Below are 26,567 nucleotides of genomic sequence, written 5' to 3'. Positions count from 1 at the left end.
GTATAGTTAATCAGTAAAACTCCCCCAAATCCCCTAGAGTCTTAACTAATCACAAAGGCACCTATACCCCTGGAGATAGAGCCAACCAATCAAGGGAAAGGTAAAAGTCACCCACTCCTACCCTATAGGCTTTAAATTGACCCTGCGAAGTCCATACCTCTGTCTTCCATCCCGGTGTATGGTGGGACCCTGCATGCAGTTTCTTTGCAGAATAAACGATCTTTGCTGTTACATCCATTTTGAGCCGGGGTTATCATTCTTCTTGAGTACAGACCTTTACAATGGGTGTGCCTCCGAGAGGCAGGGCCCCGAGGACTACAGTGTCCTGAGGACTTCATGAAGTTGTGGAAATCAAACTGCTTATTGTTCCTGTGGTCTTCACGTCCTTCCTAATCTATATGTTGTGTGAAAACTCTAAAGGGGCTTCCAGCCCCTCACTGGGCAGCATCATCGCCACTTACAAGAAAGAATAGTGATTGCTCTTTTTCAAGCATTGCTGCTGGGGCAAATGAATGATTTCATCACCACCCTTGGAAAGAATTTAAAAATGTAGACTGCTAGCAATGACCTCCACCCTTGGAAAGCACTTAGAGACGTTAGTAAAGTTAGGTTAAGATGTTTTGGTCAATGGATCTGATGTAGAAAATCTTAGAAAACAATTTGAAGTTCAGAAAGGTACACTCTTAGTAGTTGAGCTAGGGATTTGTTTAAGATCAGGGAACAAAAACAATGGCAGCCCCAAATAGCACTGGCTGACCAATGGCAGCCCCAAACAGCGCTGGCTGACCAATGGCAGCTCCAAACAGTGCTGGCTGACCAATGGCAGCCCCAAACAGCGCTGGCTGACCTGATTCTTGCTGAAGTTGGGCTGATGATCAAGGTGGTGATTAATTTCTTGTACCCATCTTTTCTCTGAGCTTCCTGATATGATTTAATAAAAAAATTGTTAATGAGTAGATGTGTACCCTGAGGATTTAAGGTAGAAATGACTTTTTTAATATAAAAGTTTAGATTTAATATAAAAGATTTTTATAAGATTACTTTTTAAGATAAATATTAAAATAATTAATTCTTTCTTTGTAACCACAAATTGCAGCCTGCCGGTAAAAAGAAACTGGCTGAGAAAATTATCTTGCTTGCTTATACTTTGCTAATCTATAACAAGTTGCTTAGTTACAAATCTATGTGAGTTCTTGGGAATAATTTGGTCTTTTTTTTTTTATCCATAATACATAAAACATTTGATCATGTGAGGGTACTGGGGAACATGGTTTTTCTTACATATACTCATTATAATTGTTCATTTAAAGAAAAACAGCATGTAACCACATTATGATTTTTGTTCTTCTTGAAAGAACTTGCTGGGATGTATAAGCTATGAGTGGGAAAAAAAATAAAGCTTGTTCATTAGAGTTTACTCCATCCACCCAAAGTGTGCATGTGTGTATGTATGTACGTATGTATGTATGTATGAACGAGTGAATGTAGTATGTATGTATGTATGTATGCATATATGTATGTGTGAAATTGTTGAAGCTTGTCTTGCTTTATCCATTGAGTTTGTGTGTTATATGTGTATGTTTGTGTGTGTGTTTGTGTTTGTTTGTGTGTGTGTGTGTGTGTGATTCTTTCCCCCCTTTTTTCTTTACCCCTTCTCACTGCCCCCCGCCAAAGAGTTCAAAGAGTCTCTAGCTGGTCACAGACAGTTCTTGCTCCAGTGAATCGAGATTTATTCCCTCAGAGAGAAATCTGCTGAGTGGCCAGTCACTGACTCTATGCCCTGCCTCAGTTTACCCTAGATGTTGAAGCTGGTCTTTACTCTCAGGGGAGATAGAAGTAGGCCAGTCTCTGAGTTTGAGGCTAGCCTGGTCTACAGAGAAAGTTCCAGGATAGCCAGGGATACACAGAGAAACCCTGTGTGGCAAAACAAACAAAACGAATAAATAAAAAGTTGTATTTCTAGGAGTCAGTAGACAAGAAGAGATTTTAAAAAACATAGATTATTTCTATAAAAACATTATGTTTACTTATACAAACAGCCTATACCTCCACACCATGTGTATAATAGAAGTTTTGCATACAATTACATCAGATTTATTTTGGTGAAAGTCTGATTTGATTATAAAACTAAGTTGTGGATGTAGACTCCATCCTTATCATGTATGTTCATGTAATACCATAGTTGTTTATTAAAAGAAAGTTCTTAAATACTATTTTTTTAAGGTCTTGAAGGCTTGGATTTTTGACTGAACTCAGAAGTAGAAGCTATCTGGTTCTGCCCCTCGCCAAAGGCAGCACTCGCGGAAGAGGGCCCTGTACCTCACCTGGACAGCACAGCAGAGCTGGCCCTGGTTGTGGGGGCACAAATGAGCTGACCCCATGCGTGTGAGTGCAGGAGAGCTGGCCCAGCCCATAGCCAGCTGCAGCACTTGGGCCATGTCCGACTGGCAACACAGTGGAGCTGGCTCTGGAAGCACAGTGGGGAGGTAAGCTGGCCCTGAGGGCAGAGAGGAAGAGAGCTGACCCCACCCCCTCCATCCTCCCAATGCACTTCCTCTCTCCAGTTCTCCTTGGTCTATAACAAGAATGCCCCTTCCTCAACATCAGGTGCACTCGGCCATGGGTCAAGACACCTCACTTCATGGGAAAACCTCGTTTATCAATTGCGTTACTGTTTTTGGACCCATGACCCTTCCAGTCTTCACCCAGAGCATCAGCAGGTACTTCTGTGACCATGCACCTGTCACAGAACACATGAAGCTTACGGTCATTGTCCGTTCCAATGAGTTTCTCACAGCCAGTGTCAGGGAAGGAGATACTCTGCCTCACCTTGACACAGCCAATGGCCTGGGAGGTTCCATGAAAAAAACAGCTTAATTTTACTATTATTATTAATGGGAGTGATGGTGTGTGTGGGCACACATGCCACAAAGTGTGCAGGCCAGAGGTCAACTCTGTGAAGTAAGTCTTTTTGTTCCAAGGATCAAACTCAGGTCATCATGTTTAGTGACAAAGGCCTTCACCCACTGAGCCATTTCTACAGCTCTTGATTGATTTTTTTTTTATTGTTTGTTTGTTTTTCTTTTGTTTTGTTTAAAATGAAGTCTTAAACTTGAAACCCTTTCGTTTCTGTCTCCAGTGCTGGCAATCCAAACATAAACACCTCCCCTGGCTAGTCTCATCTTAAAAAAACAAAATCAAAGTGACTTTCTTTTTAATCTCCAATGGTTTCAGTCTATAGAAATCATCCCTCAATTGGAAAGTATATGTTCTTAAGGATGTGGGTGGGAGACAGTAAGTCAGTGGAAGGTTTGAGGCCATCACAAAAGCCAGACCAGGTTGGAATCTGTTTTTGCCACTTCTACACTCATTAATAAGCCCCTTACTTAACTCCTGGCCCTCGGTAACTTCATCCTTTAAATTGGAATAAAGTACCTCTTGGAGAGGTTTTTGGGAGGTTCCAGTCAATACACATTGTACGAGGTCCTAAATGAGGAGGTGCTATTTGCGGTGAGTTCTTGTGTACACAGTGAATAGCTAAGGTGCCCAGGACTTCTCTGTCCTATAATCAAATGGTCATGAAATTTCTCAGTCCAGGCAACAATTGCTTATTCAGCTGAATGAGTAGCAACTGTCAAATACTAATTGCCAATACTGATATTGCCAAACTGCCGGAATTAAATTTATACCATCGTTCCTTTTACGTTCCAGTGAACCATGACTTCTGAATGTCACTTTGGTGGTTTTTCAGAAGCTGGCTCAGAATCTTAACTGGCTAATAATCCAGAACCAACATGCCCCAGGGAAACACCCTCTTCTTCCTTACTGCTGGCTTCCTTGTTTTTACTGCTGGCTTCCTTATTTTTTTCTTCCTCTGGCTCAGTGCATACCAACAAAACTACTAATATGCCTGCCCCACAGTTTTGGGTTTTTGTTTTGTTTTTTTCTTCCAAGAATATGTTTTCTTGTTTTTGTAAGCATGTCCTTTCAATCATATCCACCAACTGTTTAGGCCTGAGTTTTCTTTCTTTTTAAAAAATTATTTTATGCATAATGGTGTTTTGGCTGAACATACACCACATGTGTACTGTAAGGTGGGAAGGTATCTGACCCTCTGGAACTGAAGTTACAGACAGGTGTGAGAGGCCATTTGGGCTAGTTCTTCTGGAAGTCCAGTCACTAACCTCTTAACCACTAAGCCATTTCTCCACTCCCCCTAGGCCAAAGTTTTCAAATATTCAGTGGAAGGCAGTGTTTGGTCAGAAAGCAAGGACTCATGTCACCTGGTTCTGGCCGCCATCACCATTTTTGCACCTAAATAAAATAGCTGATTTCCTCATTTGTGCAGTGTATCAACTCTCACCCTGGGTGTAGGTGAGCTTTATTCACATAGGACAAGCCAGGCTGCTGACCTCAGGTGACAGCACCCTATCGTGCTGAGGGTCCCACTGCCAGGCAAGGAAAAGGCTCCCGCAGGCGTGGAGAGCTGCGTGCGCAGCGCCTCCCTTGTCTAAGAAGCCAGCGTCTCCGTTGCCAGGGGAACAGGGCACCGCGCTTTCCGGCGCGGTCGCAGCGCGAAGCAGCTGTCATGGCGGAAGCGGTCTGGAGCACTGACACCGGCGAGGCCGTGTATCGCTCCCGGGACCCCGTGCGCAACCTGCGCCTCCGGTAGTCACTCCACCCCAGCTCTAGGTCCCCCTAACTTTATGCTCCGGGGGCCCCCTAACTTTATTCCACTCTAAGCTTTTGGATGTTCAGAGGCCCCTACTTCCGCTTACAATCCCAACTACTTCCTCTGCCATCTCTGCGGGCGTCTCGTTATTAGGATCTTTTCCCACTGAAAGCTTCCAAGCACACCTTCCAGACGCACCCCTGCCCAAGTCCCTTCAAGTTCTCGCCACTTTCCAACCCCTCGGGCCCTTGTGTCCCGCCTCACTGACGTCTCCAGCAGACGCCCCTACCCACCTCTTCCTTGCAGCCGCCTTGGCATCTCTGCCTCTGTGATTTCTTTCCCCCATCCTTGCTGTGTATATCTCCTTGCTGTGTGTCTCTGACACGCGCATTTGGGGCTTCTCTTCTCTTGACAGAGTTCATCTGCAAAGAATCACATCAAGCAACTTCCTTCATTACCAGCCTGCTGCCCAGATGGGGAAGGACCTCATAGACTTGGCCACTTTTAGGCCTCCTCAAGCTGCTAGTGGGTGTTTGTGGTGATGATGCATCCGTTTGAGAACTGAGGCAAGGGTGTAGGGCAGCAGAGGTACAGAGGAGGAACGGAAGACTCAGAGAGGTTGAATTTGCTGCCCAGTGTCACATAGCTAGGGAATATGGAAGCATTTGAACCCAGGCAATCTGTTTTGTTTGTTTGTTTGTTTACATTGTAATTTACTTTTGTGTGTGTGCACGCCCATGCCATCGTGCAAGAGTGAAATTCAGGGGATATAACCAGTTCAGTTATCTCTCTTCACCCGATGAGGCCGGGGACTTGAGCCATCCCACTCACACCAGTTGTGACTTTGACGGGGGTTGGGGATGAGGGATGGGGGAAGGGCTTCTAAGAAAAATATGTTCCAAACTCCAAATGTATGTGTAAATACACTTAAAATCAATTTTAAAATAGGAGTTTGCATGAAAATGTGATTTTTTCCCCCCTTGCCTTGAAAGCCAAAAGAAAGGACAGGATCCTTATTTTTGGCCAATAATTTTTCGTGCTTCTATTATTACTCTTTCTACTAAGCAATATTCTTAGGCAAAAAGTGTGGCCTTGTGGATCACAAAGTATGTGTCTTGTGTTTATGGATGATTCTGTCGGTGGCTTCAAAAAACATCAGGATCTTTCTCTAGCAAACCCAGCAAATGCAGGCAGGATTGAGGAAGGACTCGCCCTTTGGCCTCTAACTAAACTTCAGTTCCTTATACTGGACTAGGTAATATTTCCTGGAAGGCAGAGCTGCCTTTTATTCAAATTAGAGTAATGATTAGGACACCTCAGGACCTAATCTTGCTTCTAGAATTAACCAAAGTATGTCCACTACCTGCATTCTGTGTTTAGAGCGAGCACTTAGTGAGTCACTGAATTCCAGCGGGGTTTGTGGTCAATGTGAATAGGGACTTTGAAGGTAGACCTGGTGGTATACACATGCAATGTCAGCGTTTTTCTGGCTGAGGCAGGAGGATCTGGAATTTGAAGCCAGACTGGGTTGCAGAATGAGACACTTCCAAACAACAATAACAAATTTTCAAAAGCCCAAATGAAACAAGAACAGGAATGCTGGTTATAACTAACCACAGAGGAAGAAGTGTTGCTGGTCTGACTCATTCTGTTGTGTTTGGAGGTGGACACCGCCCTGATGAAGAAGAGGAGGAAGAGGTTATAATTGGGTGGCAGGAAAAGCTCTTTAGCCAGGTGAGCCAGCTTTGCTTGTCCTCCGTCTACCTCCACCTACCTGACTCCCACCTGTGGTGACTCATACTGTCAGACTGGTTCCCAGAAAAGACTATGGTGCCTTATACTTTCTCCTGTTATGTTTGTGTGGCTACTGTTACATAACGGCTGCCACTGCTCAGATTAGCGTTCTGGTGAAGACTCTAGCAACAGGGTTGGATTAGAACATCAGCTTGGATCCTGTTAACTCGAATATTCTTAGATTCCCCTGCCCCTCATTATTTAAACAAAGTGACAGTCTGTTTTGAAAAAATGTGTCAGCTATCGCTAGAAGTGATTTGGTTCAAGCTCCAGGCTCCAAAGTTTGAGGTAGCCCCAGCTGATCTGTTTCTTTGTGGTGACCTCAGTTTGAAGTCGACCTGTACCAAAACGAATCCGCGTGCCAGAGCCCACTGGATCATCAGTACCGCCAGGAGATCCTGAAACTGGAGAATTCCGGCGGCAGGAAAAACCGACGAATCTTCACTTACACCGACTCAGATAGATACACCGACTTGGAAGAGGTATCGTTCCTTCTGGGGCCCCATCGCTTTCTTCTTTCATCTCCCCTGGTTTTCTAGCCTCTGTGTGGTAAGTGGGAAGCCCAGCAAAGAGAGACACGTGTTTCTGGACGCTTCTGTGAGCTGCTGGCAACCAGGCTGCAGGGGGCAGATGGAGGTGGGGCGGCTGATGCTCTTCTGCCTGTCAGAGGGCCTGTGGGACCTGAGAGCCTAGGAATTGATTACATAGATGGGCGGGGTCTAGAACAATCTATTCAAAATTCAGCCAAAGTCAGGAGTTTATAGGTGAGAAGAGGAATGCATTTAGGCTGTGGGATACCTATGTCTTTGCCTGTGCCCATGAACCCTTGTGGGCTTGTTTTACATTCTCTAACATTTTTATATGTCTTCTCGGGAAGATTGTAAATTCCTTGAAGGCAGAACTGTATTTTCTGATTTTTGTATCCATAAGCTCTGCCAGGAGCAGGTGTTAGTGGGTGTCTTTTGAAAGATTGGACCGCTTTCTTCAGAAGAGCTATGAGACAGCAGCATATAAATTTGAGACTGTTTTGGAAAGGCATATAAAAATACAGTTAATGCTAGCTTACCCAAGTGAGAGCTTTCTCAAGAAACCTAGTGTCCTATTTGGCATTTTTGACCACCTCGTTAAGATCAATATTTACCGGGCAAACTTACCCAACATTTTGTTGACGTGCGTTCAGAGAAGGCAGGCTGATGTTGCTGTTAGCATAAACAGCTTGTCTCTAGACTCCTGAGGAAACCCAAGACATGGTAGCAGTCTTCCTTGGACTGTGTCTTCTCTTCCCTCCCCCAGCACAGGTACTGTTAGGTTCTGCCCGTTGGGTTTGCGCCCTGGAGGAGGGGTCAGAAGGAAGGCTTCCCTCCAGGTGTTTCTACCCACGTAGCTCTGACCACATGGCAGTCACAGCACTGTCCTCTTTCCCCAGTACGGTCAGAAAATAACCACTTCAGCCAGCGAGGTGCCATCATTTCTGGTCGAACGGATGGCGAACGTCAGACGGCGGCGCCAGGACAGGCGAGGGGTGTGAGTACAAGCAGAGACATTCTGACACTCTCGTGCTGCCATTTCTGGAATTCCTACTAACATTTTCCATCCCCTGGGGAGGGGCCGTCCCTCGTGATCTCTTACAGTAACCCTTTCCTGTGGTCCCTCCCAGGGAGGGCAGCAAACTCAAGTCTCGGATTGTCACGTGGGAGCCCTCGGAAGACTTCATCAGGAACAACCATGCTATCAACACTCCTCTTCAGACGATGTACATCATGGCAGACCTGGGGCCCTATGGAAAGTGAGTGACCCTGCGTCCCGCTGGCTCTGGTCCCCTGCCTCCTCTCCTCCTGCACCTCACCACCACCTTCCTGTTACAGACATATGGGATGGCGGGTCTCTTTCTCTTTTTTGCTTTACTCAAAAGAAAATTGTCACCGTGAAGGTTTTCACCGTGTTCCCTCTCCTGTCCCTAAAGTGGCTACCTCTCTCATTCCCTGGTGACCCTGAACCTTGATGTCGATGTCCTGCCTCCTAGGCTTGGCTATAAGATACATGAACATGTCCTCTGCATCCTGAAGGTGGACAGCAATGGAGTGATCACAGTAAAGCCCGACTTCACTGGCATCAAAGGACCCTACAGGTGGGACTGGGGATGAAGTGTGGCAGAGACCTCTCTGCTTGCCCTTTTTGCCTCTAGTTGAGCAGATTCCCAGAAAGCCATTAGCCTGTTCCTAAACGTCTAATTCCCAGGCACTTGGTCACACTCTGTTCTGGATCGTAGGCCTTTAGGAAACAGCTGGAAAATGTGCAACAAATGGAATCCCATTAGCTGTGTCATTGAGTAAGGAGGATTCTGGCATTGCAGAGTACAGGGACTGGCTAGTGCAGGGGAGGTAGACTGAGCCAGGTCAGGTCAGCCTCACGTGTTTTTGTCTGAGAGGACAGCTGTGTGAGTTAGCAACAAAACATACCCAAGGTGTCCATTTCTCAGGCAGAAAAACTGAGTGTTGTGGGGTTCCCATGTCTTCAGGGTAGAAATGGGTCCAGATCATCTGTATGACTGTCATATACCTCTAGTGAGCTGTGTTACCAGCATAGCTAATTCCTAGGCTGGGTCTGGAAGGCTGCACCTTTTACCAACAGAAATGATCCTTTTTGTGGCTTTGTCCTCACAGAATCGAGACTGAGGGAGAGAAGCAGGAACATACTTCTGCTTGGAAATACACAATTGACAACGTGTCCTCACTCGCACAGCCAGAGGAGGAAGAGCGGGAGCAGCGTGTGTTCAAGGACGTAAGCACCAATTTATTCCACAGCCTGGAGGAAGGAGCCCCTGTGCCGGGAGCTAAAACTGTCTGGGTGGCCGCTGAGAGAGAGGGCAGCCCATCGCCATCCAGGAAATGCAGCTGACATGACAGCTGAGTGTTGGTTATGTTTGCACCATTCCTGTTACAAGTATCTCACTTAGCTCTTACAACCCTGTGAGGGGAACATTATTACCACTTTATAAACCAGGACTCTAAGTTAAGGACCCAAATCATTGAGTTTGTTAACGCAAAAGCCAGGTTCATTCCCTGCTTGCCCTGCTCTGATTTTCTCCCATTTAGAACTAAACCCTGGTCTGGCTTGAGCCGTATTTTGAGGATTGGTTTGCTTTGTTTCCTCAGCTTTATGGCCGCCACAAGGAGTACCTCAGCAGCCTCGTGGGCACAGACTTTGAGATGGTGGGTAGCTCAACTTCCCGCCGCACTGTGAGCTGTTAGGGAGTGTCTGACTGGAAAGGAGCTGTCTGCCGAACTCTGCAGGGCAGACAGGAAGTCAAGCATTTTTTCATGACCCTGCATATTGATGTGGGTCCTCTCATGCATAGAACGGGGTCTGACAGGGCACATATGCTGTGTTGGCCTTTCTCTTGAGACAGGCTGGGTGGGTGGTGGTAATTGGGTATTGAGCAGTGAGAAGAATATACCAGGCATTTTGACTTCTTGTTCTCTAGGTTTTGGTGGCTTGGGGAGTTTTATCAGTGGTAATGCATTCACGCATTAATTTACAATTTATTTAAAAAACAATATAAAGGTCAAAAATGTCTTCCTCATCTTTTCACATGGATATTGTTCAGAGCATCTTAGACAGGTAAAGAGCTGCCATTTTTGCTGATCAAATGTTCTGGATCTTAGAAAGCGAAACTGAAACAGTTTAGGTCAGTCACTCTGGGGCCTTTCTGTATTTTCCCCTCCACCAGGGATTCAGTTTCTAGACCTGTCAACAAGGACAGAACTACTCACTGCCCCTCCCATCTCTAGAAAATTAACTTGTATTGTTTTATGCTATGAGAGCAACAAATTTTCATGTGAAAAGAAAAGTCCAGACAGATGACACAAATAATTAAAAAAGAAAACCTGGCTGCCTGGGAGTTCTGTTGAACCCTCCCTGCCCTCTAAATACTGTGCTGGCTACTCTGTGGGTCTTAGAAATAGGAAAGCGTCCTGTAGAGAAGTGTCAGGGTGGAGAGAATGTGCAGCAGCGTGGCCAAGCTTGGATATGCAGTGTGAGGTCTTCCGCAGATTTGGGGACAGGGCTTGGGGGGGCAACCCTGATCCCCTCTAGACTCATGCCTTCCCATTTCTCTCTGCTGTAGATTGCCCCAGGCGCCCTCCGGCTCTATGTGAATGGAGAGGTAGGTAAGTGTCTTTTCTTGAAGCCAGGCTAGAGTCTGATGGAACTGTGAGTAGCTACTCACCTCGGCTTAGTTTGAGCTGGACATGGTCTTTGGGAAGCTGAATGATGAGTCTTTTCTGGAAACTGAGGCACCTGGGCCCCGAGAAGTCTTAATCTGCAGAGCATTTGGGCCCTTCAAGACTAGACTGAGTGCCTGAGTGGTAGTGACACACTTTAGTCCCAGCACTTGGGAGGCAGAGGCAAGTGGATCTCTGTGAGTTTGAGGCCAGCCTGGTCTACAGAGTGAGTTTGAGGACTATGTAGAGAAATACTGTCTTGAAAAACCAATAAATAAATAAATAAATAAATACAGACTAGACTATGTGGTACTATGTGGTAAGGGTAATAAGAGAGCAAGCTGCCGGGCAGTGGTGGCGCACGCCTTTAATCCCAGCACTTGGGAGGCAGAGGCAGGCGGATTTCTGAGTTTGAGGCCAGCCTGGTCTACAGAATGAGTTCCAGGACAGCCAGGGCTGCACAGAGAAACCCTGTCTCGAAAAACCAAAAAAAAAAAAAAAAAAAAAAAAAAAAAAAAGAGCAAGCTGACAGGCTAAACTTATATTCTGTTTTCTCTCGAAGTTTCAGCCCAAGGTTATGAGTATGACAACCTCTACGTCCACTTCTTTGTGGAGCTGCCAGCTACTAGTAGGTGCTTTTCTGACATTTCTATTCCGACAGTTCTAGGGGCATTCTGTCTACTCCCACTGAAACCATTTAAGGTCACAGGTCACCTCCACCTTTCAGTTCCAGTGGTGCCTCCATCCTTGCTGAATTGGCCTCTCTGAAGCACCTGATACAGCTCGCTTTTCATGAAGCATTTCTCTCAGCTTCTGGCGCCATAGTCCTGCCTTCTCACTGAGGGCTCTCCAGGCTTTTGGGTGAATTCATCCTCATCTGCTGGTCCTAAACTGAGCCCCTCTGAGGTTAAGCCTGACCTGTGTTACTTTCTAGTGTTCCTAGGCGATTGCACTCATTCTGTAGCTTAAATCACATCTACGTCTCTTGCCCTGCCCATAGGCACAGTAGAATATTAGCTCTAGGAGAGACAGTCTGATTGCTAACATCCTCAAAACATATCAGCCTACAGCAGACTCAACAAATGATAAGTGACTGACATTGTGTGCCCAAGTGGACGGGTGAATGAATATGTGAAAGAATCTTGCTAATGGCTTGGTTTTCTCACGTGACCTCCTGCCCTCTCTGGTGAGCTTACTGTGTCTGCTCTTTGACTTTCAGACTGGTCCAGCCCATCATTCCAGCAGCTCCCAGGAGTAACCCAGACCTGTGCCACCAAATCGCTGGGGATGGTACGGAGGGTGCCAGGGTGTCTGGAAGGGAATGGCAGCTCAGGTGGCATTTGAAGCTTCATCAGGCCAATCCCCTGTGTTCTCTGTGGAGGAGCCATGGTTGGGGCTGCCTCTGTGTGGGCTCCACAGGGCTGCCTGGGCCAGAGTCACTCTTCCATCTCTTAGAGAATGAAGCAGCTTACACTCAGCTGCCCCTTTGCCTGCCTGCAGCTTCCTGCCAGTCAGACAGTTTTTCTTTCCCCTGTGTGAAGGTGACAGGGGAAAGAAAATGGATACAGGGAACCCATTCCAATGAGGCTGTGCCCACCCTGTGACTGTGAGTTGAAAATTACACTTCTTTTTTTTTTTTTTTTTTTTTAGGACAAGGTGGCCTATTTCTCCTTTCCATTCACATTCGAAGCCTTCTTTCTCCACGAGGATGAATCCACTGGTGAGTAGCTGTGGTCCTCGGCCTCACTAATCCACAGTCAGGGACCTCTCTTAACAAAGGTCCCTGTGCCACTCATTTACATTCCAGAATCTCTCCCGGAGTGGCCCGTGCTCTACTGTAAGGTCCTCTCACTGGACTTCTGGCAGAGGTATCGTGTGGAAGGCTATGGGGCCGTGGTGCTGCCTGCCACCCCAGGTAACCTCTTGTCCCTGCCCTTCCTGATGCCCTCCTGTGTCCTATCGACAAGACCAGCACTTCCCAAAGACTCTAGGTACTGGGGGCTCTGACTGGAAAAATAACTTGCAGCTTTTTGGAATCTCTCTCTTTCCATAAGAGACGCTGTGAGGCCAGACTGACCTAGTCCAGCAGCCTGACAGGCTATCACATGCCACAGTCCTCCGGTTAGACCTGGAGAGAGAAGCTGCACCGACCACAGGGTATTGGATGAATTGACGTTGCTTTTTAAGTGGAAGTGCAGACCTGTTGATATGTGCCAGGCACTGTAGTCACCTCATCTATTTCTCTCAGCCCCCTTCCGGATCATGAGGTGTAGTGTCCTGATTGCTTCTACGTTTTACTAGGGTCAAAAGAGAAGCCAGCTCTCAGAGGTTGAGAAGCTTGTATAGAGCACACAGTGATGCCTGGAATAGCTGAGATTTAGAACTCCTGTCTTACTGTCTTCCAGTCAGGCACTGTTACCCACCACGCTAACCTTTGCCAGGTCGTCACCAATTCAGGTCATTGCCGGGAAGTCAGGGATGGAACCGGGCCCCTTTCCCCTCTTCCTTGCACAGGGTCACACACCTTGACTGTCTCCACGTGGAGGCCCATGGAGCTGGGTCTCGTGGCAGAGCTAAGGAGGTTCTTCATTGGTGGTTCTCTGGAGCTGGAGGACCCGTCCTATGTGAGAATACCAGGAACCTTCAAGGTGACTCATCTCTGGGGAGACTTCAGGCTGTTTATGTTCTGATTCGAGGCCCCTCCCCTCATTGTTCATTGTCCTCATGGTATATAGTCCCTTCCTTCCTATGGCTTATGCTGCCAGGCCTGCCCATATTTTAGAGGAACAAATATCTATATGAGGAGGTCCTAGGGGAAGGGGGGCGTGTAATTAGAGATTTCCTCTTCTCCTTTCCACCACTGAAGGCCTTGGTAATCGGATGCAGGGTGGACTTGCAAGATGCGGTCTTCTTGCTTCTTGCTCATTCTCAAATGAGGGTACAGCCTGGTGTCCCCCATGTGTTTCTGTCTGAATGACAGAGTAAAGTTCCTCAGTGATGCCACACTACCTAAGAATAGGAATCCAGATGGCAGCCATGCCCCGGTCTGGAGTCTGCACAAACCGATTCTGTCTCCGCTGTCTGCCCAGGGGGAGCGCCTGAGCCGCTTTGGGTTCCGTACTGAGACAACGGGTACTGTCACCTTCCGATTGCACTGCCTGCAGCAGTCCCGGTGAGTGACACTGGGCCCCTAGGGAGCCTTGAGCCCCTCGTCACTGAGGGCTGGAGAGCAGCCTTGATTATCTGTGGATTTGACCCACTACCCTGCAGGGCTTTCATGGAATCGAACTCCCTCCGGAAACAGATGCGGAGTGTGCTGGACCGCCTGGAAGGGTTCAGCCAGCAGAGCTCCACGCACAACGTGCTTGGTAGGCCCCTCGTTCCCTCACCCCACATCCAGGGCCACTTTTCTTCTCCACCCCATGGTAGCTGACTACGTGGCAATATTTCCCTCCCTTACAGAAGCCTTCCGTCGAGCCCGGCGTCGCATGCAGGAGGCCCGAGAGAGCCTCCCCCAGGACCTTGTGAGCCCCTCAGGAACGCTGGCCTAGCTCTCTGCAACCTTGACCTGTGGAGCAAGGGAAAGATGTCTGCATCCAGTGCTCTCACTTTGTCTTGCTTAGTAGAGACCACATTGGTCTGCCAAACTGGATGATCTAGAAGCTTCCAACGGCTCCTCTGCGTAGCCATCAGCAGGACATTCTTTCTTCCATGCAGTAGTAAAGCCTGAGACTCTGGGGCCCATGTAATACCCTGCTCATGTTTTGGCTATCAAACATAGGCATCATACCAAGCCAGGCTATGTAGTCTGAAACTCGTTTGGGGTAAACCCGGCATTAGACTGTCCTCAATAGAGTGTCTTTTCTGGCTTGTCAAGGAGCCTCCATGGCAGAGGGCTCCAAAGTGGAGTTTGGCAGCCAGGAGTAATGGTGCACACCTTTAATCCCAGCACTCAGTAGGCAGAGGCAGGAGGATATCTATGAATTTGAGGTCAGCCCAGTCTATACAGTGAATTCCAGGACAACTAGAGCTACATAGTAAGACCCCATCTCAAAACAAAAAACAAAAGCAAAACAATAACAACATGGAGTTTGGCATCTTCTAAGGAGGAAGATGTGTCCGAGAGATCAGTCTCAGTCTCCTGCTTCTTCCAAGAAAAGGTGAGGGTAAAAGGCCTCAACTTCCTGGCTAAGTCTCTGTCCCCTTACAGTTTAGGGCTGGCTGGCTTTAGGACATGACCTGGGGTAGTTGTTAGTCCTTCCTGCCAGCTGGGTGGAGTCTTTTATTGTATTTGTTTGTTTGTTTTTATATAAAATATTTATATTGACTGATCTTCTGTGAACTCTCATTCTTTCTACTCTGGAGGTCCAAACTCTGCCTTTCTCTCTTTCACAGTGTATCTTAATTAAAACTCCAGAAGAGACCGTGTGGCGAGTCCCAGGCTACATTTTAGCAGCCCTCATCCTTACTATGTGGGGCAAAGCTTAGAGCCGAGGCCACCCTCTCCCCAGCCCAACAGAGAGACAGCAGGCCCTTCCTTGCATTGTTTTATTGGTAGAAGAAGTAGAGAGAGTGCTGCTGTTCCTGCAGGCCCCGAGGAAGATGCTGGGATGGCTAAGAGGCAGGACTGTGTGGTCTTCCGGTCATGCTGGGGGGCAGGGGTGAAAGAAAATTCTGGAAGCTCTCCCACAGTGTCTCGCTGGGACCTCAAAGCCTCGTGACTTGACTCACAGGCTCTTATAGCCGGTGCTGATTTGTAGCCTGATATCTAAGAGGTTCCCAAGGTAAGCGGGCCTGTTGCCATAGCACCCTTGACACACTCGACCAACAAAGCCATCTCTGAGTATAACCAGCAGAAGCTCCAGCAGGAAACGGTGGTTTGCAGGGCAGAGAGCAGCCTCATGATCTCCCAGTTACCCTCATCTCCAAGACTTGAGGTCTTGGCATAGAATCCTGTGGGTATAGCAGAAAGAAATGGATGAGGAATTTGTTGGCTATCCAAAGAGCTATTTTAGGATATCTATGACAAAACTGAGGTCAGTGAAATACTCCTGATTGGCCCTCTCCTCACCCCACCAAGTCCTAGACCCTAGAACTGACTATCAGTCCAGAAGCTAGTATTCTTGGAAGCCACTATGGACGAGTACCATGTTCCTAGCGACAAACTGTTGTGGCTGCTTAGCAGATGGGATGTCTGTGTCCAAGGAGAGATGCTAGGGAGGGCCTGACCCGTTCCAGATCTCCCCTTACCTGCAGAAGCCTCATTTGCCTCGCCAGGCTGACAGGTTCAACTTGGGAATACGACTACAGCTCACAAAACCCTGTGGGTAGATATTAGCCCTGAAGATGTCCCTCGAAACTGTGGTGATGCCAGTATTGTCGCATACAATCCGAGATAAAGAAATGCGCCTCAGGGCTTTGCGTTGTCTTTTGGTGAAAACTCCCCACTTCTGCCACCAGAATCTGTCAAAGAGAAGCATGAGAAGGTTGGAGGCTACTGCTCGGTGAGCACCTCGCTTGTGCCTGACACTCACACACTGGCTTTCATCCGCTTTCCATCATCCTACTGCCCAGAAGTAAGTATAGCAACAATCTAGGCGCCAGAGATGGACTTGAACTCAAGCATACGCCACATCCAAATAAGGAGTCAGGTCTTAAGCCACAAGCTCACTAGAGGGAAATCAGGTTTAGCTCCTTCTGCCCACATCTCCTGGGGTCCGCTAGCATAGAACATCAAGGTTGGCTAGTTGCTGTTCTGGCCTATGGAGGCTCCAATCTTGCCTGGGGAAGCATTTCTTTCCCTCAGACCCACTTTGCACAGGGAAACCTCTTGGTCTTGAGTCACATGACCTTGGGATCCATGAAGCTTTAAAAGGTGCTTTCTCCATTGTCCAGCCTTACAATGTTGTATCCTGCTGGTGCTGGGTTATTTTAGACTCGGGTCACTTACCTGTCTCCATCTCTGGCTCTTCTGAACTGGTTCTCAAAAAGACAAGCCAGAAGAGGCCCCACCCGGGCCCCCGGCAGAAGAGGTTCCGCAATGGCTCCGATCCAGATGTCAATGTTGTCAGGGGTTTTGTACAGGCTCAGAAACTTCCTTGCCAAATCCCGATTTTTTAGCACCCAACTAAGCTGGGCCAAGTTTCGGGGCTGGGAAAGCCCACAGAAGCGTCTCCAGGCATTGTATCCTGCAGAGGAGCCCAGTCAGAGCAACGCTGTCAGTCTCTCACCAGCTTCTGCAGCTCCTCACAGATCCTCCAGAGTATATTCTAGGGTCAGTACTGGATGGAACCACAAGATCCCCGAGGTCTGAACAACAGATCACTGCCCTCTCTAGACTGTAGGTGGACAGTCTTGTTCTGTGGGTGTTGGGCTGAGGAGTGTGTCCTGATGTACAAAGCCCACAGATGCAGATTTGATGTGGTGTGTGTGTTTACATATAGTGGAGGTGTGTATGCATACAGAGGTCAAAGGTCAACATTAGGTGTCATTTGTTAGACACTTTTTTTTAAACTTGCCTAGAGCTCATCGAGTAACCTAGGCTGGCCAGAGAACCCCGGGCTTCTGCCTGTTTCTCACTCCCAAGCACTGGGATTACAAAAATATGCCACTTAAGCCTGACATTTTTTTTTTAAGTTGTTTTTGGGGAATGAACTCATATCCTCATACTTGCAAGGCAAGCAACCATTTACTCTGAGCCCCACAGAGTTGACATTTAATATTATTATTGGGTTCATACACATTTTATTGGCACACTACTTGGAATATTCTTAAAAATTAGGTTTGAAGAATACTTGAATGACTAAATGAGAAAACAAACAACAATTTTAAACACTGTGTTGCAGGCAACTAAGGGAAACAATACCATGTTTTCTCATCACTAAGTGTTATGTACCTCTCAAGACGTCACAGTACCTTCGTGTAGTACCCTGCAGTGTGTATACCTAAGTCTATCCAGTCTTCAGCTGTTCAAAGTCTACTAAGTGGAGTTCAAAGCAGGCAGTACAATTCTAGATTTGCTGTTGGCTGGGAAAGGGGCTGGAGGAGACTGCAAAAGCCAGGTTCCGGATAGTATTTCTGAAATGGCCTGCGGGGAACAGCTGTTTATGAGGAATAGAAAGTTACAGTGGCAATTTGAGTGGGTAGCAATGCCAGCCTTCCAGCAGGGGGCACCAACAGCTCCTTAGCTGATTGATTATATATATGTATATGTATATGTATATGTATATATAATATATATGTATATATATATACATATATATTGTGTGTGTCTGTGCAAGGTCAAGCACACTTAAAATCCTAGTGCTGGAGACAGAGGTAAGCAGTTTTGGGCTTCACTGACCACTCCGCTCAGCCTACATGGTGGCCTCCAGGCCGGTGAGAGACCCTGCCTCAAAAATACAAGGTAGAGCTGAGCGGTGGTGGCCCACACCTTTAATCCCAACACTTGGCAGGGGAGAAGGGCAGATGGAGATGGATCTCTGAGTTTGAAGCTAGCCTGGTCTACAGAGTTAATTCTAGGACAGTCAGAGCTGTCTTCAGCAGAGACTGTGTCTTAGAAAAAAAGGAAACTAATAAATAAAACACATACATACATACATACATACATACATACATACATACATACATACATACATACTGGTAGAGGGCAGCTGAAGAATAACCTGAGAGTGGCCTCTAGCTTCCGTGTGACCCCCACAGACATGTACATGGAGAGGAGGTGGAAAGGGAAAGCAACCCTCATGTCTCAGTGCCTGCTGTGTGCCTGTCCATTGCTGTCATGAGCAGAGCAGGCAGTAGGAAGTCCCTGACTCCTTTACACACGAGTGAGGATCAGTCGGGACACGTGGGGCTTCAGGTTCTATCTAGAGAGGAAGGTTGGAGTTGGGAGGAAGAAAGGCCAACCAGGCCTGAAGCCTCTTTATGGTGTTGAATGGAGTCAAACAACAGGAAGAATGAAGACATTTTGAAGTCTTTGGTCCTAGAAATGTTATAGCCTTCTCTGAAGTTGCCAGTGAGGTGGGGAACAGGACAGGTCATCCATGTCCATAAGTCTGTTGCTTTTCTCTGCTTAGAATGTTCTGATCTCTTCACTTCCCTGTCCCCTGACCTAGTCCTGGGGTGAGCCTAAAGCTGGGGCCCCTGTAGCAGATAGATGACCTGAGGAGTCAGCAAGCAAGGGGTTGTGGGGTGCTTTGCTGCATCCACATGGGTCTTGCCTGCTCTGCACTCCTATCTTGTTCCTGTCAGAAGGGGGGGTCCAGGTCTGCTCTGAACCCTCCAAAACGGCCCTGTGTGAGGTGCCCCGTCACCTGGAAGCCCGTGGTCCCGGCTGCGCTGCATGTTCAGCGCTGCCAAATCCAGCCCGATCCTTCTCACTTGCTGAAACAGCTTGTCCCGGAGCTCATCCACCAGCATGGAATCTTGGCGGTTCAGCTTAGCTGGGGTGGCCATGAGACCTCGGAGGATAGGGTCGATGCCACCTGGGTTCACAAAAAACCAGAGTTGGCCAGCTTCTTAGGAGCTCCAGAGGTCATCCCATGATGCCAAGCCAGCAAGTGGGACTCCTTGCAGGTCCATGGTATACTGCTCTGACATCAGTCTGGCCCACCCCCTGCTTAGGAAACCTCCATTATCAGGCCTGGTGATTTAGATGATACAGATATGATAATCCTAGCTATTTAGGAGGCTGAGGCAGGACAATCACAAGTTCAAGGCCAGCCTGCGCTACTTTTAGGAAAGCCCTGATATAAAATTTAAAAAGTAAAAGGGGAGGGGAAATAGCTTAATGGTAAATCACTTGCCTAGCATGCAAAAGGCCTGGGTTTAATTCCCAGTGTGTGACAGGAAAGAGGGGGACTTCCTTCCTTAGAGACTCACTGATGGCTGCCATCTGTCCACTATCCTGATGAGGTATTTGCAGAGGCTAGACCAGCAGACAACATCCCACCTGGGGAAGGGGTGCTTGGACCCTCCCCACTTGGCCTTTGGGAAACCCAGTCACCTTCATGTATGATACGCCAGCTGGCAAAGAATGCAGAGCTGAGTGGAACATGAGAGTTGGGTGCTGAGGCCCGGTACTGGCTGTCCAAGCGGAACATGAAGGGCTGCAGCATGGTGTGGCCGAAGCGGAAGGCCAGGGTGAAAACATTGGCTACGCGGGGGTCCACATTGGAGCAGTAACCTCTGTAGGGACCCAAGGTTCTTCTGATCCGGGCCTTGCCCAGAACCAGAGGCAGGAAGTCTCGGTAGGTGATGATCTGGAAGAGATGGAACAGGAAGAGTGATGCCTGAGCGCCGGCAGCCCTCCCTTTCCTCTGCACAGATTTCTGCTGTTCAGAAGGCTTCTCGGGCACACTAGTGATTATTGTCATTGTGTCAAGTGTGGCAACATTAATCTCCCATTGGAGAATGAGATACTGGAATCCAAAGAAATGTCATGGACGGGAGTCCCAGTCAATGTTGGAACCAGGGGTACAGATGCACCCCAAGCATCCAGACTTAGCAGCCTTACGGTATAGCCTCAAAGCCATGTTCTCAAAGGTTGGGAGCCACTCCCTCAGATTCATGCTGGCCTCCGGGCCCCCTACCTGGACCATGGCACCCACAATCTTCCGGGCTTCATTGTACAGCTTGTCTCCACTCCAGTGGGGATTCAGGCGCTTCAGCTCAGTGGCTAGGCGATTGTGTTCTCTCACAAACAGCGTGTGCAAGGCCGCCAGTTTGGGGGTTTCACTTGACCGGGTGTCACCTTGAAAACCCCCAAGTTCAAGATTATAAGAGACTCTTTTGGTAAGGGAAGACTGAGGTCTGGGACTCAGAGACCAGGTGAGGCAAACTTCCTGAGCTAGGCTTCCATCTTACCCACCAACAGTCACCTTCCTCCCCAGGACAGAGAGCACAGCGGGCTCCTGGGTCCCTAAGTGCCTAGGCCAGGTTAGAACTAAGTGAGATACACAGGACAGATGCTGTTCTTTTTGCCCAGTGATTCTCCTCTACCAGAAGACCAGATCCACAGCCCAGACCACACCCTGTGGGGAGACGACCCTAGGAGCCATGACCTGGAGACTACATGCCCCTGTCTGCATCTATCTCTCCACCAAGGGCTTTTCCGGTTCCCATATTTGAATTCGATATCCCACTGCTCTTCCCAGGAATCAAGAGGGGCAGGCATATTGGGCGGGGCCCATTTCTGTACCCAGACCTCTCCAAAAGGCAGGCAAGGATAGCAAGTTCACCCCACAGTCTTGTTTAGATCAAGTGGAGACCTCTGGTGAAGGTACATGCTGCTCCCCCAGGATATATAGTTGTGCAATCCTTAGAGAGTGAGTTTTAGCTAAGCAGTGAGGCAGAATGGACAGAGCAGAGACCCGGGAGCTATGGTGACTTTGTCCCAGTACAGGCTCTGCCCTCAGAGCGCTGCTCTCTTAAGCACACCCATCTTTCCTCAGCCTCAGCCTCACATCTGTAAATAGAGGATGATACTTCCAACCTTTCAGGGCTGCTGTGAGATTCAGGGATGGCCCAGAAGTGATTACTGTCATTATCATAACCACACAGGAAGGCTGGTGTAAGGACTATAAATAGCATACAAACTAAATAGCGGGAGGGAGGGAGGGACTGCACAAAGGCAGAACTGTGTAACAAGAAGGGAGGTACAAAACACATTCATGTGTGTGTGTGTGTGTGTGTGTGTGTGTGTGTGTGCGCACACACACACACACACACCAGCCTAAAGGGAAAAAAAAAGATGTTCAGGTAACTGAAGAGCCAGTCCCTTTCTGCCTCAAAAGAGTCAACGTCTTCTCTTGGGTCCCAGGACTATGACTAGGAGCAGCGGGCAGATACTGGATGAACCTTAATGAAGACCACTCCTATAGTTGGCTAGAGCGACAATCAGGTAATGAGAGCCTTGTCACTGGAGACAATGAAGCAGGGACACCAGGCCACAGCCAAGGGATAGGCACTTTCCATGTACTAAGTTTCCCACTGACTGCACAGATCTGTACCTAAGGTACGCCCCCATGCTGAGGGTCTCCAGCCTGTGGGTCCCCTGAGGTCATCACTAATGTCTCCTCACCATACCACACCACACCATGCCCCTCCATCCCTGGAAGAGTCCCCTGCAGACTGACCTGCCAGGAAGCAGGGGATTCGTGCAGAGCGGTTAGTCAGGAGACAGGGGTCCTCATGCAGGTTGTCAAAGGGCAGTAGGGCTCGGCCATTGTCCTGGAATTGCTGGTTAGTGGCCAGCAGCCCCAGGTAGTTGGTCCGATTTCGGAGCCGCAGGGCAAGGGACACCTCGCTGCCGTACACCATGCTGGCGTCCACGAAAGATGTAAGCGCATTAATCTGGTTGCGGACTTTGTTCTTGTTTTGGGGGCACGCCGGGGCGGAGCGGAAGAAAGGGATGCAGTCTCTCTGGTTCTTGATGCGGGGGTCATTGGGTGGTATCTAGGGTGAAGAGCTCTCAGTGACTCTGGGGCCCTTCCATAGCAGACTCAGTATGACATTGCTCAGAACTTCCCTACTCCAGGAAGCCCTCCAAGACTCACCCAGACCTAAACCTGGGGCTTTGTGCCTGCTAGGGAAGTGCTCTAGCCCTGAGATGAACCCCCTACCCTTGATGAAGCTTTTAAAATAACAAAGAGCTTCATCTAACTGGAGGAGAGACTGAGCCTCTGAGAGACAAGTTGTTGCAGAAGCAGTTAAGTCACGCTGAATGGAGGCGGCATTTGTGGTGCCTGCTACACAATTCAGATGCTAACACCTGTGCTATGAAGATCTGGAAGGCTCCACAGAAGAGGTGCCCCTGTGTGAAGGCAGCAGGAAACGGGGTTGGTAATATACAGTCCCTCTGAGTGCCTCCCTTCCCACCGCAAGTAAGCAAACCTGTAAGTGGATGTGTGTTTGAGTTGTGCATGAATGTGTTTGCGTGTGTATGTGTGTGTGAATGTGTATGTTTGAGTCTGTGGATATCCCTGTGCCCCTCCCTTCCCCAAATCGAATCAACTTCCTGAATTCTGTATTTTCTCACCTAGTGCCCTACAGTAGTATCCTAGCTTGGAGGAAAACCCTTCTAACAGTCCAAAACCGAGAGTTGGCAAGAATTGCAGGGTTGTACTGCACCAACCCAGGAAGAGTTTTTAATAGTTTCTAAAAGTAGGGCCCAGAGGCCTGCTCTGCTGGAGTCAGTCCAATGAGTCAAGGCCTGTCTCAGATATCTCCTCCATGAAACTCCAATAGAGCCCACCCATCCCCCGACCCCTCCAACATGCACAGCAGGGAACCTCTGTGGTCTCTGAATGGGGCTTATTTCTCCCAGACTCTCTGGTACCCCTCTTTCTGGGCTGGAAGCTACCCCTAGAAGGTTGTCTGAAGGACCTTGATGGGGAAGCAGGGAGGCAACTGGGCACAGGTCTTCTCACAGTCCACACCCACGGTGAAGGCCACTCTGGCTGGGGACTCTGGGGAGAAGTCCAAGTCATGGTCAATGAACTGGCCCCACTGCATAAACATGAGGGCCCGGCCCTGGTCTGAGGTCAGCTTCTTCCTGGGAAAGCGCACAATCTGATTGGAGACATGCCGGACCTGGTGAGGAAGTACAATCTGCATGGGTCTAGGTTCTCTTTCAGGGCTAGGTGCTAAGACCAACCAGCACTCAGGGAGTGCCAATTCCTGCCAGAGTGTCTGTCTCCCATCCACTCCCTCCTCCTGGCTCTTCTGTTCTTAGAGATGCAGCCCAGATGGTCTACCAGCTTGGCCTGAGCTTTCTGGTGGCATATGCCTATAACCCCAGGATTTGGGAGGTTGAGGCAGGAGGATTGTAAATTCAGGGCCAGTCTGTTACTACATAGAAAGATCATATATCATCAAGTGTGAGGGGGCTGGTTCAGATCAGCAGACTCCCCCCACCGGCTGTTCCAGAAAGATAAACATCAATGTGAAGACGGATTGATTATAGAACTGGTGCTCTTCAGAAACAGCAGTGATTTCAAGGTGACAGGTAATAAACAGAGACCTGGAGAGACAGATGGAAGGGTCAGTAGGTTAAAATTTAACATGAATATTAAGGCAGGTAGGGAAGTGTTACATTAACATATCAAAAGTAAGTTGATAATTGTGAGATTACAAATCATGGATGCACAGGTGCATGGCTCTTTGTCTTTAGCAAGATATTTTGACCTGAACGTGGAGTCTCAAGTCTATAACCCCAGCCCTAGGAAACGGAGGCAGGAAGATTGCTGTGAGTTTGAGATCAGCCTGGGTGGCGTCCTAAATTTGGACCAGTCTAGACTATAGACTCAAATTATAAAACAGAGGGACTGGCGGATGACTTAGTGGGTAAGAATACTTGCTATGACCTGAATTTAAGTCCCTAGGTCCTACACAGAAGCCAAGCATTGCTACGTGTGCCTGAAGCCCATGCATTGAAGGCAAAGACAGACCAATTCCAGGAGCTCACTGGTCAGGCAGCTTCCGTGAGACAGCAAACTTCAGGATGGGTGAGAGACCCTGTCTCGAAAAATATGACGCTGGCAATCAGCAAAGGAAGATACCCAGCATCTTCCTCTGGCCGCCACATGCCTGTGCACACCTGTACACACATATGACACACACGCACAAAGGCACCTACACACATATGTGGGGTGAGAGGAGAGAGAGAGGAAGGAGGAAAATAGAGAGAGGGGAGAGATGCTTTGACACCTGTCCTCTCATGAGAACAAGAAAGCAACTCTATTCCATAGTAGGTGGCATTAAGGAATCATGGTCTACACAGCTGTTTGTGCCAAGGGCTTCACTTTCATTCACACAAGCGCTAGAGTTTTCTATTCACAGGTGAAGAAACAGCTCAGAAAGTAAGTATGTTCTTTACCCATAGTTGCTTAGCTGATTAGTGGTCAGAGAGCCCGGACCTGAGCCTTGCCTGTAACAACTCAGGGCTGTTTTTAACCTTCTATATTTAAAAGAGAGCAAGCATTTTCCAGACCCTTCACTCTGACTCACGAGAGGAAGGAGGAAGCCATTACGCCTCTTGCCAGGGGTCCAGCCAAAAGGGAGAGACCTGTGGTCTTCATACTCAGCTGGCAGCCAGCGGGCCAGGGCCTGGTTGGAGGCTCCCAGCCAGGGACTCTTCCTGGGGTAACAAATAGGTGGGTGTTAGTAGAGTGAAGGGCCTGAGGGGGGTGGGGTGGAGGGCAGAGGTAGGGCCCCTGACTCTCACTTGTTGTTGCATCTCCCTGTTATAGTTCGGTACTTGTTGCTGCACCTCTCAACTTGGTCTTGGAGAGCACAGCCACTGGCCTGGGACAGCAGGTGCAGCTGAGGCTCTGTGAGCACATCTGGGGAGGAGGGAGGCAGGGTTCTGAGTCCAGAGTCCTATCTTTTACCTATGCTGTTCGGTTCTACCCCTTTATCATCTCTAACATCCCCTAGGCTTCTCACCCCTCCTCCCACATCTGACTTTCCTTCAGTCCCAGGCCTTAGGGGCTCAGCGGGCAACACAATACCAGTGACATTGAAGGGTCTGGATCCCTGTGGCTGAAGCTTCTCTTCTAGCAGCCCTAAGGCCACATGCATATAATCAGCAGCCTGAACAACTCTTCTGGTGGCTGCTACCGGCTGTTTGAAGTAGGCCAGGAGGTCCATGGGGCTAGCCGAGCCACTGCGAAGACGCTGTGTGATGCTGTCCCAAAGAGGAGAAAGAGGAAGTTGGAGGAGGGCGCAGGCTACTGTAGATCCTCAGTCCAGCAGGGAGACCCATAGTGCTTGGGGGTTCGGGTTGGGTAAGATGATTTTGCCAAGAGCCCGTCCTCCCTCGCTGACCTTCCCAGTCCCAGGCCCACCTCGTCTGTGTCCAATTGTAGGCTGTGTCGACCAGCAGCTTCGCCTCTGCTACGCAGTCTCGAAGGACTGAATTTTCCACTAGACTCGGGGAAGCTGTTCAAAAGGATGGAGACTCAATATTCAAGGGAGCCACAGACTCCCTACATCCAAGTGTTTTCCCTCCACATCCTTGCTTTAGACCAATCTTCTGCCTTGGTACCTAAGAGTCTCCTACCTGGGGCGGTGCCCTCAGCGTGTTGGGTGAGGATGAATGTGGCTAAGGCCCCCACCAGGGCCAGCAGCTGCTGCATCATGCAAGCAGAATCCCCACTACAGCCGAGCAGTCGAGCAATACCCACAGACGCCACGGAGGTGAGCGTCCAGTTCCTCTCTCTCCTAGAGGCCCTGAGATGGTTTCTTTCTGCTTACCCTTCAATGGAAGGGGCTAAGAGACTTTATATCCCGTCCTGGGGTAGAGTGGGCGGGACTTTGCCGCCAGAAGCCCAGCCCCTGAGGCGGAGCTCTGGAACCTCGTTCTGGTTTTCAGGGGGAAGCCAAGAGATTGAAACACCTCCATCCTACTTTACCAACTCACTAGGGTGGGGACTCTCCTCACCACCATTACTTTATTTCATACCCACCTCCAGTCTTGCGTCCATGGATGTGTTTTCTCCCACAGTCTGAAGCAGTGTTGAGGATGTAGGCGTCACCCAATGAGTGATGAATGACCTCGGCACTGAGCACTGACAAGAAGAGAGAACCTGGCCCCATCGCTAATTGTCACTCGTCATTTCCAGACCTCATTTTCACATAGGTGTTTGGAAAGGCTCCCCTCCTCCCAACAGGGCAGAAATGGGGTTTGAACTCACTATCTTATCCCTAATACTCAGCACAAGGCTCCTTTCAGTAGGCATTCCTTAAATGTTTGTAGAGGAGTGAATCATCAATAATTCAGTTCTCTCCTTATTGATAGCCCTAGGGTTATCAGCTCCCTCCAAGATGCCAGAGAAATACCTCAGGGGACACCTGGGGTCATGGTGAGGTGTCACAGG

The 26,567-nt window shown here is 48.6% G+C and overlaps 2 protein-coding genes across 6 annotated transcripts; one reads left to right on the top strand and one right to left on the bottom strand.

Moving 5' to 3' along the window:
- The first annotated feature begins 4,509 nt into the window (after positions 1-4,509).
- Positions 4,510-15,020, top strand: Mks1 (MKS transition zone complex subunit 1). 5 transcript variants are annotated; one of them, XM_034506714.2, is made up of 18 exons: positions 4,510-4,668; positions 5,088-5,197; positions 6,336-6,406; positions 6,793-6,948; positions 7,893-7,990; positions 8,124-8,252; positions 8,490-8,594; positions 9,130-9,247; positions 9,622-9,678; positions 10,593-10,635; positions 11,252-11,317; positions 11,909-11,979; positions 12,340-12,409; positions 12,497-12,604; positions 13,204-13,337; positions 13,779-13,861; positions 13,960-14,057; positions 14,152-15,020. In XM_034506714.2, the coding sequence occupies exons 1-18, from the start codon at positions 4,589-4,591 to the stop codon at positions 14,238-14,240; spliced, it is 1,686 nt and encodes a 561-aa protein (XP_034362605.1). In that variant the 5' UTR covers positions 4,510-4,588; the 3' UTR covers positions 14,241-15,020. The 5 variants fall into 5 exon arrangements, 4 of the variants coding, with proteins under 4 accessions (XP_034362605.1, XP_076792175.1, XP_076792176.1 ...); XM_076936060.1 differs by lacking the exon at positions 11,252-11,317; XR_013111116.1 differs by lacking the exons at positions 13,960-14,057; positions 14,152-15,020 and having other exon boundaries at positions 12,744-13,337; positions 13,779-13,798.
- A 203-nt stretch (positions 15,021-15,223) lies between these two features.
- On the bottom strand, positions 15,224-25,935 carry Epx (eosinophil peroxidase). Its single transcript, XM_034506713.2, has 13 exons — positions 25,751-25,935; positions 25,536-25,629; positions 25,200-25,375; positions 24,914-25,031; positions 24,697-24,826; positions 23,074-23,280; positions 21,825-22,143; positions 20,280-20,440; positions 19,694-19,949; positions 19,002-19,172; positions 16,640-16,877; positions 15,940-16,152; positions 15,224-15,642 (listed from the first exon to the last, which is right to left on the bottom strand). The coding sequence occupies exons 1-12, from the start codon at positions 25,827-25,829 to the stop codon at positions 15,951-15,953; spliced, it is 2,151 nt and encodes a 716-aa protein (XP_034362604.1). The 5' UTR covers positions 25,830-25,935; the 3' UTR covers positions 15,224-15,642; positions 15,940-15,950.
- Between the last annotated feature and the right edge of the window lie 632 nt (positions 25,936-26,567).

The sequence above is a fragment of the Arvicanthis niloticus genome, chromosome 6, assembly GCF_011762505.2.
Source record: "Arvicanthis niloticus isolate mArvNil1 chromosome 6, mArvNil1.pat.X, whole genome shotgun sequence".
Classification (NCBI taxonomy): Eukaryota; Metazoa; Chordata; class Mammalia; order Rodentia; family Muridae; genus Arvicanthis; species Arvicanthis niloticus.
Note: the sequence above shows the minus strand (reverse complement) of the source record. Positions and strands in the feature narration are given on the sequence as shown.

What these genes read in the sequence shown, in the direction of transcription:
- Epx (XM_034506713.2), bottom strand. Translation starts at nt 25,829, where the DNA reads ATGATGCAGCAGCTGCTGGCCCTGGTGGGGGCCTTAGCCACATTCATC. An exon ending in AATCCCCTGCTTCCTGGCAG is followed by an intron (nt 20,441 to 21,824) that starts GTCAGTCTGCAG and finishes GGGGTTTTCAAG; the next exon opens with GTGACACCCGGTCAAGTGAA. An exon ending in TTGTGGGTGCCATGGTCCAG is followed by an intron (nt 19,950 to 20,279) that starts GTAGGGGGCCCG and finishes CATCTCTTCCAG; the next exon opens with ATCATCACCTACCGAGACTT.
- Mks1 (XM_034506714.2), top strand. Translation starts at nt 4,589, where the DNA reads ATGGCGGAAGCGGTCTGGAGCACTGACACCGGCGAGGCCGTGTATCGC. An exon ending in TAGGCCTCCTCAAGCTGCTA is followed by an intron (nt 5,198 to 6,335) that starts GTGGGTGTTTGT and finishes TTGTGTTTGGAG; the next exon opens with GTGGACACCGCCCTGATGAA. An exon ending in CACTGCCTGCAGCAGTCCCG is followed by an intron (nt 13,862 to 13,959) that starts GTGAGTGACACT and finishes ACTACCCTGCAG; the next exon opens with GGCTTTCATGGAATCGAACT.